The 12437-nt window shown below is 37.3% G+C and overlaps 1 protein-coding gene across 6 annotated transcripts in view; it reads right to left on the bottom strand.

Annotated features, from left to right (window-relative positions):
• C2CD3 (C2 domain containing 3 centriole elongation regulator) overlaps nt 1–12437 on the bottom strand; it is a 168964-nt gene that overhangs the window by 25910 nt on the left and 130617 nt on the right. For all 6 annotated transcript variants that reach the window (XM_072610867.1, XM_072610868.1, XM_072610873.1 and 3 more), the window contains 3 exons: nt 6397–6602; nt 5752–5873; nt 910–1071 (listed from right to left, as the gene is read on the bottom strand). In XM_072610867.1, coding sequence (XP_072466968.1) covers nt 910–1071; nt 5752–5873; nt 6397–6602 — 490 coding nt within the window. The remainder of the gene's footprint in view (nt 1–909; nt 1072–5751; nt 5874–6396; nt 6603–12437) is intronic.

The raw sequence follows: 12437 nt of genomic DNA, 5'->3' as shown, positions 1-12437 counted from the left end.
GAAAGAACCTCAGCAAATCACCTTTTTTACTATCTGAGGCATTGTTAGTATACTGAAAGAAAAATCAGGAGATCAGTGGTATCACCACTCACTAGCTAAATGACCCTGAGAAAATAACTTAACCTCTCTGAGTCTCAGCTTTTTCTATAAATATATAGAGCTACAAAATAAGGATGATATTATCTATAGGTTCAAAACTTGACAATGTATATGAACATGACTTATGAACTATAATGTGTTATATTAAGTATAAGTTATTTATTACTGTCATTATTATCACTATTGCTAATATAAGAGAGGGAAACTTGTATAAGATAATTTCATTATAAGGGCATGTCTTTTGCCTTTTTTTGTATTCCCAACACTAAGTATGGTACTGCACATAGAAGGTACTTAATAAATGCTTACTGAGTGACTGTAATGATTCCTAGATAATTTATATAAAACACCTCCAACTAATCATGCGACCATGTTGGACAATGTTCTGACAGTCCAGACCTGACCAATGACAGAAGGGCATTTTAATGGCTCCATATCTGCTCCACAGGTTCATGTTCAGTCATTTCATTTACTAAGAGTTTGATTTCTTCTAGTTAGTATTCTTGCAGTCATGGTACATAAGAATGCTGTCTTGGTCTTGTTCACATTCACCGCATCAATCTATACTACTTTTCTCATGTTTTTCTGAATTTTTCATATTGCAGTTTTGCCACAATAACATACCATTGCATGGCACAGTTGTTCCACCAGTCACCAATTGATGGGCATCCACTTTGTTTTCAATTGTTTGCTACCAAATGATGCTAAAATATTCTGGTGAACTTTTGTCTTGATTTCCTTGGAGAGTAAGTCCAATAACAGAATAACAAAGTCAAATATTCCAGGTAATTTTTTAAAAGAAATGCTCACCTGAGAGAGGTCAGGAGTGAATTATGAGATGAAAAAGCTAGTGAGTCCACTTGGTTATCATTCTGAATAATCCCTTCAGCTTGCTGCAAGGATTCATGAAATCGGCGAACATTCTGCATATGCTCTTCATGACGAGATGCCTGGTTTCTCAAAGGTCCAATTCTGAAAAAAAATTAACATATCATTAAGTACTTCCTTTGGGAAAAACCAGTTTGTACACAAACATAAAATGTGTATACCTAAGTGGATGATACAATGGTGAAAATATAGACTCACACTAAAAAGAGAATTAAAAAAAAAATCAGAAAAAAGGGAATAATATATTTAGGTCAACTATGGTAGGAAAATAAAATTCTTATCTATTAAAGAGAAAAAAATTACAGGAGGCGACATGGATAAGTTTGACTTCATAAAAAAAATTCTTTACAACAAAAACAATAAAACCAGCATAAAAAGAAAAATAACAGTTGGAAAAATATTTGTAGCAAATAAAATAGAAAAAAAATTATCATTTAAACTGTATAAAGAAACATAAATATTCAAAGGAAAAATTATTCCTTAATGCCAATTTATGAAAGAGGTTAAACAAATGACAAATTATTATTCAAAAAGTATTATCTCCTTAATTGTCGAAGAAATGCAAACATGAAAAACTCTGAGATAACATCTCAATCCTTCTCTGGATAGTGGGAACAGCTTGTCAAGTCTGTTTGTATTTCTTTCCCTACTGGAAGAGAAGATGAACTACAAGATATAAAGGAGTGTGACCAGGTAATAGAATTTGAAAGGAAACCAGGAGGGCTAATAGGAGAGTGATGTGGTGGAGATGAAAAAGCAGCCCTAGATTTAGTCAGAAGACCTGATTTCTAATTGATACTTTGCCATTTCTACCTCTGAGTGACTCTCTGGGCAAATCAACCTCTGTAGGTCTCCATTCCTACACTGTAAAATTCTGGGCGTTGAACTAGATGGTTTCTAAGATTCGTTTCAATTCATTCTCTTCTTCCTTCTGAACTTTACAAACAACATCTGTTAAAATGAAAATCTCCATATACATTGTAAAAGACAAAGAGAGGGTTAGGGTCTAACTGAATACATTCTGTACAATAAAATCAATGTAACCAATATAAAAAGAAAAAGATTAGATTAATAAAAATATTTGTAAGTAAAACTGTATATCTGTTATGTACATCTTGCTTTTCTTTTAAAGTACATATGTGCACCATGTTACTTTCAAAATTTTCCTGCTTCTCTGTTAGTTATTCCGTTTATCCTCTTCAGTATATTTTAAAAATGTCCTTCAATAACCCTCTTTTTTTCTTTGTCCCATCCCTCTCCATTGAGAAAAAAGGAAAACAAAATCTTTATAAAAAAAAAAATATGTGCAGTTAAGTAAAATAAATTCCACACTGCATTTCTTTGAGAATGAATGTTTCATTCTGTACTCCTAGTCCATCCTTCTGTCAGGAGGAATGTAGCATGTTTCATTGGTCCTTTGGAACCCTGATGGTCATTTTATTGATCAGAGTTAAGTTCTTAAGTTTTTGTCTTACATAGGAATAGGGTTAAGGTTAATGTAAAAACAATAAAAAATGATGCCCAGAGCTCTATTCCTGTAAAAGACAACAAAACCAAACTCAAACAAAAGCCACAAAATTAAATTTATAAATTTATTCAGATAACTTCCTTACTGAAGATGAACACAGAACTCTCATACCTTTCACTCCCTCATGTCAAAACTTATCAGGTACTTACTTGGTCCCAAAATTTAGTTTACCTTTGATCCATCTAACACAGTAGGATCTTAATAATGGAACAGAACAGAGAATGTGGAAATTCTAATCGAAACATCAGAACTGGAAAGGCCCTTTGAATACACAGTGTTAGAGGCAGATGAGACCTTGGAGAACACCTGCTCCAAGAGAAGCATGAGGCCCTAAGGAATTAACTTGCCTCAAAATTATCAACAATCTCAAAACTGCTAAATCCGTTGGCTTTTTCTCAGTCCAAGTAAACCTCTCTGTTGCTTCTGACCATCCCTTCCTCCCAAATACACTTTCCTAGACGGCTCCTCCCACACTGTTCTTTCTGTTTTCCTATTCAAGTTGCCCCTTTGTAGCACTCCTTTGTTGAAGCATCCTCCTCCTCCTCTTACCCATTAAGCATGCACAGCTAGAAGGTTCTATCCTGGGCTCTCTCTTCTTTCCACATCTCTCTTGTCCTCCTGGCTGTTCTTCAAACAAGACACTGTCTTTCATCTCCAGACATTTTATTTTCTCTGGCTGTCCCCCAAGCCTGGAAAGCTCTCCCTCTTCATCTGCACCTCTTGGCTTCCTTTAAAGTCCAAATAAAATTGTCTTGTACAGGAAGGCTTTCCTAACCTCTTTTAATTCTAGTGCTTTCTCTCTTAATTAATTCTCATTCCCCCTACATATAGCGTTGTTTGTATATATTTGTTTGCTCGTTGTAGTCCCACTAGATCGGAAGCTCCTTGAGGAAAGGGTCTGTTTTTGCATCTTTGTATCCCCCAGAGTTTAGCACAGTGCTTGGCACGTAACATAGTAGGTGCTTAATAAATGTTTACTGACTGACCATATCATCTTCAATAGGTTTAATCTGTGAAGATGATTCCCAAATTAATAGATGCAACCCTAATCTCTTTCCTTTACTATGATTCTGCATTTCCAGCTACCTGATGGATATCTCTACCTAGATGTCCTATAAACATTTCAAATGCAACATGTATAAAATAATCAGTTGTCAAAACTTTCCAATTTTACCCCCACAAAATCTTTTATCTGTCCTTTCCTCTTCAATTACATATACTGCCAGTATTCCAGTTTAGGCTAGCATCACCTAGTTTGGATTACCACAATAGCCTTCTAAATGGTCTCTACACTTTTAGGTTCTTCCCCTCCCCCCACTTTTTTGGATATATTCTTCCCATAGTTGCAAAGTTAATATTCCTTAAATAAACGTTGGACCATATCACTCTCCTGCTCACTCAGTGTCTCCCTATTATATTGCCTCTAGGACAGAATACGAAATATGGAGTCAAGCATTTCTAAAGTCGTTTGCAATCTAGCTCCCACCTAACTCCCCAGATTTGTTACGTATTAGTTCCCTTTCACATAGCTAACTTGAATTCTTGGCTGCTCTGAAACTGAGTATTATAGCTCCAAGCTCTATATCATTTCACAGGTTTCCCCTCATTCCTGAAATGGGCTTCCTTTTCATTTCTCCTTTCCATCTTCCTTCAAGGCTCAGCTCTGGTGCCACCTACTACAAGAAGATTTCTCCCTTCCCTTGTTAGTGTTCTACTTCTCAAAGTATCTTGCACTTATTTGTTTGCGCATGTGTTGTCCTCTCCCAGGAAATGTAAGCTCTGTAATGTCAGAGGAGTTTGTTTTGTTTATCTTAGTACTCTGCAAACCTCCTTCAAGTGGCAGACAGGAGATGAGATTCTCAGTCTCTCGGGAGGCTGAGGCCAATCAACAGTGCTTTCAATTGATGCTTTCCTTCTTCATCATCATCAGTCATCAACAATATGCACTAATCCCCATACAGGGTCAGGTGGACAAAGATGTGATGCTTATGGCATCTCACAGGAAAAAAAAACTGGTTTGGCTTTCAGGAGGCAAGGAGACTTGCTAGAATTTTATTTTTTAAAGTAAAGAACTTTAACCAAAGTGAAAATTACTAGTCAATAACAAACTAAATGTGGCATTTAAAAAGTTTGAGAGACATAGTTTCTGGGTAATTTAATCATTTTATTAATAAGGTCAGCATGTTTATTAATAAAAGAGTGGTCATTTGGCCATCTCTCTTAGGCCAAAGACCCCTCATGATGGTGGGTTCACAGTTTATATGCTCTTGGAAGAGTAGGTGTTTCTAAGGATGACTATCAAGTCTGATTGTTTAATAATTAATGAAAAAATGAATATTACAATGAGAGGCTGGGCTATATTACGAGAGTCTTGGGGCACATGATCATATTCTTATTACTTAGCTGAACAAGTTACTTCTCTTGGGGCTTGATTTCTTATCTGTAAAAGGAAGAGGTTGAACTAAACAATCTCTAAGGACCTTTCCAAGTTCTTTAATACTCTAAGGCCCCTTCCAACACTGGTAGTCTATGTTCTAAGTTCCCATACAGTTCTAACATTTTGTGTTCTAGTCAACATTTATTAATAAGCCAGATTCCATCCCCCTACCTCCCAAGGCTCCTTTCAACCCTGCCATTTTATGTTCTAAATTCTTTCCAGCTCTAACATTCTTATGTTCTAAGGCCCTCAGAGCTTTGACATTCTATATTCTAAGATTTCTTCTGGTTGACATTCTGTTTGTGTGAAAAACTGTGCCTATCCTAGGTGGAAAATGGCTAGAAAGAATAGTACATGGGTCTATTCTTGAGCTGCTGAAATAATGAAATGAATGTGGCTTCCTACTCTTTTACTGGGTAAAACATGCCTTAGTCCTAAGTGTTTAATGCTGAGTGGGTAGATGCATTCCTTTTCACAAACTGGCTTGATGCCTGGGTTTTTGGAGAGGAAAGGTCATGAGGTATTTAATACACAGCTGCTGACTGTTTTTAGAGTGGAGCCAAACAGCAACAGATAGTAAAGAGGGCTGTCTTTGCTCCTGAAATGTTGAATTTTGTAGCTCACAAAGTTTGCAAATTTACAAGGCCCCTCCTTCCTAAGAGCACAGGGTTAAACAGATTATAAAATAGGTCAGTTAATCTGTCTCTACATTTTTCTTTTCACAGAAGAATAACAGAGAGTGACTGCAAGTTCTCATACTTCTTTTTCCTAAGCCTTGCTAACAACACATTTGACTCACCTCCTAGAAGACACGTTAATATCTTTTGAACAGCCATCAGCTGGTTGATCCAGGGTAGTATATCTCCCTATGCAACTGGGAAATGCAGAGGTAGAGAAGGAAAATGGACTATACTCTGGGATCTGCCAAAAAAAGGAGAAATAAGAAAACTCCCCTTAAGAAACCAGATAGAATCATGTGTGATACAGTCTTCTCCCCAACTCAATATAATACAGCTCTCTCTAAGAGGTTCTCTCAACTCCCCACCCCCAAAGCACCCACCAGGACTGGGCATAAAGCTATGTGGCCTTGGGTAATCACTTGATCTCTCTGGGCCACAGTTTACTCTCAGGAAAATGAGAAAAGTTGATCTCTAAGGCATTTTCCAGTTCTAACTTTCCATATTCTAACATCTCTTTCAGATCTGAGATTTGGAGATTTTTATAATCTCCTTGAGGGAAGGAACTATTTTTTGGGGGGCAGGGGGTAATGGAGGAATGATACCATATTAGGCACTTAATGAATTCTTGATTTATTGATTGACTCCTTAGGAGGATTCATTCCTAGAAACTGATATATATATTTCCCCCTCCCTAAAGGACATTTGGCAGGGGTCACAATCAATAAGTACCATACCTGGTTTGTGTGAGGAAACAGGTTACATACCGATAAGCCAGGCACCTTGGCCCCTTGCCTAGCTAGCCTTTCTTCTTTGAGATGAATGATGCTTTCCAGGGGAGAGATAGCAACTTTAATCTGCCCTTGGCATTGTCCACTGAAGTCTGCAATGTTGTACCAGCCACAAACAAACTGGAATCCGGAGAGAAGAGGTGAGAGGTCCACAGAGGCAAAGCCAATCACCCGTTCCACATCTTTGGTAGAAACAAAGAGAAAAAGAGTAATATGGCTAGGTGAACTATGGTTAATAAGATCAGAAATTTCAAGTAAGGAGGTTCAGGAACTTCAAGAGATGTAAGACACACTTATGATGAGAGATGGGCAAGCAAAGACTTCTTTTCCTGTTAACAGTCCCTCTTTCTGTTTAGTAGGAAAAAGCAGGCAAAAGCCTGAGTTTTGTTGGCTTTGTGAAAAGGAAACCAAAATACACACCCAAATCTCTGGATGTCTCAGTTCCTCTGGAATACTGTTCCTAAGCCCAAATGACCTTTCTCAGTCAACTCCCTAAGGGCAGTTTCAGAAAGTTATTCTGCAAGCACAACTCTAGTCACTTCTAAAAATTATTGCCAAAGGCAGAAGCTATAGGAGTGTGGACTTGTTCTTATTCTGCAGAACAAGAGACCTGAGGTGTTTGATCTCTAAGGGCTATTCAACTTCTTAACATTCTCTAAGGTCTCTTCCAGCTCTAACATTTTATGATCTAAGACTCTTTCCAGCTCCTGGTCCTTTTGCTGTGTTTGTCCTTCGTTTTTGAAGAAGACCATAACATCAGAGAAATGATAGCATGACTTGTACTTGACTTTGTTCTGAGTGAAGAAGAGCTGATCCTGGTTCTATCTTCCACACAAGTGTGGTTGTGAAGAAACATCATACAGTAAAAAGAACACTAGAACTGAAGTCTTAAAAGATGTGACTATTTCTGCTTTGTCATAGTTGTGTAAGTTAATCACTTCCATTCTTAATTCTGTTTCCTTTTTTGTAAACCAAGGCTAGAGCAAATCAAGGGTATTTAACCTTTATTGTATCATGCATCCCTTATCAGTGTGTTTTTAAATGCATAAAATAAAATTCATAGGATTAAAACCAATCCTCTCCTGGATCTGCTTTATACTTCAAATTCTGCCATTATACTTCAGTTCCCTTTTCACTCTGGAAGTTACTTCCCTCCTCCCCCTATAATACCCCCCTAGACTCTGAAGCCTGAAGCCCTCTTCTCCAACTGACAAGTTCCTCCTGGAATTTCTGTTTTGAGAAAGGGCTCAGAACAACCATCCTACTTTTCTCTCTGCTTTGAACTTCTCTCTGGACTCTCCCACTTTTCAGCTTGTCTTCTTCCACTACAATGTAAGTTCCTTGAAGGTAGGGACTATCTAATAAATGCTACTGACTGGACCCTGAAATATATTTTTAAAAACCAAGTTCATAGACCCTATGTTAAGAACTTCTGGCTTAGACAGCTTTGAAGATGCCTTCTAGCTCTGACAGTCTATACTAATGTCTCTACCACCTCTGATATTTTGTGTACTAAGATACCCTTGTAGGAGCACAGATTTAGAACTGGACAGGACCTCAAAGATCGTCTAACTTCTATTTTTTTTGAAGATGAGGAAACTGAAGCCCAGAATGGTTAAGTGATTTACCTAAAGTTAAAAAGGTTAGTAAGTAGTAGAAATTGGATTTGATCCCTGGACCTTTGAATTCAAATCCAGCGTTCTTTCCACTCACCTATGTTTCTTTCCCTAGTCATTATCCTTTGTTCTTTGCTATCTAATTCCAGGCATTTCAATAAGTCAAAAGTTGGGATGGTAGCCCAAATGATATATGGCTGCCTTAAAGGAGGCATAAGCTTCTACCATTAGGAAAGGAGATGGTTCTGCTGTACTCAGTCCTAGACTTATATGTTCAGTTCTGAATGTCACATTTTAAGAGTACATTGATAAAACAGAGTGTCTCCACAGGAGGGAAACCAGGATGGTGATGAGCTTTAAATCTACATCATATAAGAACTGGTTGAAGGAAATAGGGATGTTAACCTGGAGAAAAGAAGTTTGGGAAGACAGGATAGCCATTCTCAAATATTTTAAAGATTGTTCCATAAACCAGGGATTAGATTTCTTCTGCTGGGCCAGAGGGCAGAGCAACATCTAGAAAATGCCAATTTAGGCTGAATGAAATGAAAACATGTTAACATTCAAGCCATCCAGAAACAGAACGGACTGCCTCAGAGGTAGTGAGTTTTCTTTTACTAGGGATCTTCAAGCCAAGTTTAGCACTTGTTGGGCATATTACAGTAGGGACACCTTTTTCTGAATGTGTTGGGCTAGCTAGCCAATGAGATTCTTTCTGACTCTGAAATTCTGTGATCATGGCAAAGAGGAAATCCTGATTCTTTTTTCTAGCTTCAATTCTTTGGACTCGTAAAGATCACTGGCCTATGAATCAGAAAGATCAACCTTGAAGCTCAGAGGTCCACTGACCAGACTGTATGACACTTTACTAGTCACTTTCTCTGAGGCTCAGATTTTATATCTATAAAATGGGAACCATATTCATAATACCTATCTCACAGAGTTATTGTAAGAAGAGCTTTGTAAACCACAAAGTGTTAAACAAGTGGAAGTTATTCTTCTTATTAACTGTCCCACTGCATAATAGTGTCTATCAAAGAGAACATGACTAGAAGGTCTAGCTTTATCTATACTGCATCAACATCTAGTGCCTTGTACACTGTAGGTATTTAGGAAATGTGCTCTTTAGCAGTAGGGAAAGCAAAAAACTGAGAAGCAATAGCTATGGGAGAGGGCTTGTAAGGTACATAAGAGGTTTCTACACTCAAGCAGTTGTAGTGGCAGCAGCAAAGGGGATAGTGGGGAGGGAAGGGAAGCAATACTGATGCCAAAACAAGAGAAAGCTATTGAGACATTTTTAAAAAATGCATAAGGAAGTTCAGAAGGGAGCCCAATCAAGACAGGATAGTCAAAAAGGTGACTGATTTTAAGCTATATTAATACAGGCATACTGTCCAGAACGAGGGAGTGACAGTTCCATTTCCTGAGGAAAAAGGAAGAGAAGATTGGAGCAATACAGAGTTGAGGATTGGAATGGTAGGCATGGCAGTAGGATAAGGCTGGGAACTCAAGGGTGAAGGGAGAACAAGACCTTGAGGCCAGAAACGAGGTGATGGACTAAGTGAGCTTGCAAGGATTGATGGATTACAAGTCTAGGTGAGGGTGAACAGATTTAATAAGGACATGACTTTGCGGGATGATCTGGGGATGTGTGTTCCAGATGGGTCCTGAGGTTCTGAAAACAGGGAATAAATTATGCATAATATTAAAAAATTGAAAATTTGGAAGATGTCAGGGTAGAGGTGCTGGTAGAACATTCAAAAGGTAATAATGCTCATGAAGCATTTTCTAATGCAAGAAAGCAAGGCAGCATGATCCAGTGGGAAAGATCACTAGATTTTAAGTCAGAGAATCTGGTTCAATCCCAACTCTGCTACTTGTTCTCCAAGTGATCCTGGCCTAATCACTTAACTTCTCTGGGCCTCAGTTTCCTCATTTGTGAAATAAAGACTACTGAAGTTACTACCCACTCTAAATCTATAACCTTCTGTATCAGTTAAGATAATTCTTCCCATGTTTCCCTGAATTTACATGTCATTTCTTACTATAATCTACTATCAAATTTATGTACTATATAATTCCCCAATGAATGGATAACTAATTTATTTCTAGCCTTTTTTATACCACAAAAAAGTGATGCTATGTGAATGTTTTGGTATTTATGAGACCTTTCTTTATGTTTTTTAGAGTCATATGCCCATCAATGGATCAAAGCGTATAAATAAGCATTTTAGTCAATTTTTTAAAAAGTGTAATTCTAAACTGCTTTTCGAAGAACTGGACCAGCACACATCTAAGCTGGTTGTTGCCAGCCTGCTTTCCAATGCTCCCATTAGTTCTTTTCAAATAAGGAATCTGCTCCCAAATAGTTTACGGTCTTTGATTTATAGAACACTGGGTGACTGCATCCATTTATTTTTGTTTCTTGCTTGTCTTTGTTTCACTTGTCTACTTTTCTATCTTTTAATAAATACTAAGTAGTTTTAATGGTTACTGCTTTATAATATAACGATGTCTAGGAGGGCGATTTCCTCAATTTTTACATTTTTCATTATTTACCTTGAAATTCTAGACCTTTTATTCCCCCAAATCAATTGTTACTGTTTTATATAGCTTTGTAAAGTCATTAGACTAGCATAGCACTAAATCCATAAATTTATTTTGGTTGTATTGTCATTTTGCTTATACTGACATGGCTTAAAGATGAGTATTGAAGAGCTGTATTTCAAGGCTTCCTTGATTTCTTTAAAAAGTATTTTGTACTTCTACTTCTATACATACTTAGTGCGACTTGGTAGTGATACCCAGGGAAATAAATTTGGAATTATAACCAAAAAACAATCAAATACATGTTCTCTTTGACCCAATAATAGCACTTCTAATATCTATGCCAGAATGATTAAAAACAGAATACCAGTTATCTATGCTTAGAGAGAGAATTGATGAAGTATGAGCACAGATACCCTTTTAACTTTTAAAAGCATACCCTTTTAACTTCATATTCCTGCTTTTGATTTTTCCCCCCAGTATGGTTAACCTGGAAATACGTTTTTCATGACTTCACATGTATAACTGATATAATGTTGCTTGTCTTCTCAATGGGAAAGGGAGGGGAGGGAGGAGGGAGAGAATATGGAACTCAAAAATTAAAAAAAATGAATGTTAAAGTTTTTAAAAAACTAAAAAAACAAAAACAGGAGATTATTGGTAATCTTTGAGAAGGCAGTTTTGAAGATCACTGGTATAGGAAGTCAGATCATAAGGGTCTGAGAAGTGAAGAAATAGAGGCAACAGAGGTAGATGACTGTCAGATTTGGTTTGGAGGAGACTGAGGAAAATCTGGACATGTTTTTAGAAAGAAGGGATGGATGAAGAATCATGAGAGATCTCTTACACTTAACATTCTAGGAGTCCTTCCAATTTTGATATCCTCTATGTTAAAATTCTACTTCAAAATGTCTTGTTCTATCATGTTCTATCTTCCAGCAGATGGCCCCCTTTAGTATCCCTGCTCTATCACTTCTTTTCTTTTTTTTGGGTTTATTACTTGTAATATTTTTCTTTTTAAATTTTGAGTTTCAAATTCTTTCCTTCTCTCCCACCTACCAAGAAGGCAAGCAATATAATATCAATTATACATGTGAAGTCATGCAAAACATTTCCATATTAGCCAAATATTGCAAAAAAGAGGAAAAAGTAAAGCAAGAAAATTACATTTCAATTTGCACTCAGAATTTATCAGTTCTCTGGAGGTGGATGGCATTTTTTTCTTCATGAGTCCTTTGGATTTCTCTTGAATCACTATATTGATCAGAGTAGCCAAATCTTTCACAGTTGGTCATCATTACAACCTGGCAATCACTATGCACAATGATCTCACGGCTCTTCTCTCTTCACTTTTTATCAGTTCATATAGCTCTTGCTAGGTTTTTCTGAGACCGCTCCCCCGTGTCACTTCTTGGAGAATAGTGCTCCATCAAAATCATGTAGTATGATTTGTTCAGCCATTCCTCAACTGATGAGATACCATTTATCTTCAATCTTTTTCTGTCTCCTAGTTCCTTCCCTATTTCCTACAGACAAACCCATGTGTGCCCCATCCTCAAAAAACCCTCACCTGATCCTTCCAGTTCTGCTTTTATCCTATATCTCTCCTGCCCCTTGTGGCTAAACTCCTTTACAAGGTCACCTACAGTAGGTGCCTCCACTGTCTCTTCTCTTTCCTTAACCCTTTGCAATCCAGTTTCTAATTTCATCATTCCACTAAAACTGCTCTCTTCAAAGTCACCAATGATTTTTTTTTAAACTGCCAAATCCAATGACCTTTTCTCCAATGTCATTATTCTTGAACTCTCTGAAGCCTCTGACACTGGTGATCACCCTCTTCTCCTTGACAATCTC

This window comes from Notamacropus eugenii, chromosome 5, assembly GCF_028372415.1.
Source record: "Notamacropus eugenii isolate mMacEug1 chromosome 5, mMacEug1.pri_v2, whole genome shotgun sequence".
Classification (NCBI taxonomy): Eukaryota; Metazoa; Chordata; class Mammalia; order Diprotodontia; family Macropodidae; genus Notamacropus; species Notamacropus eugenii.
This window is presented reverse-complemented; position numbering and strand designations above follow the sequence as displayed.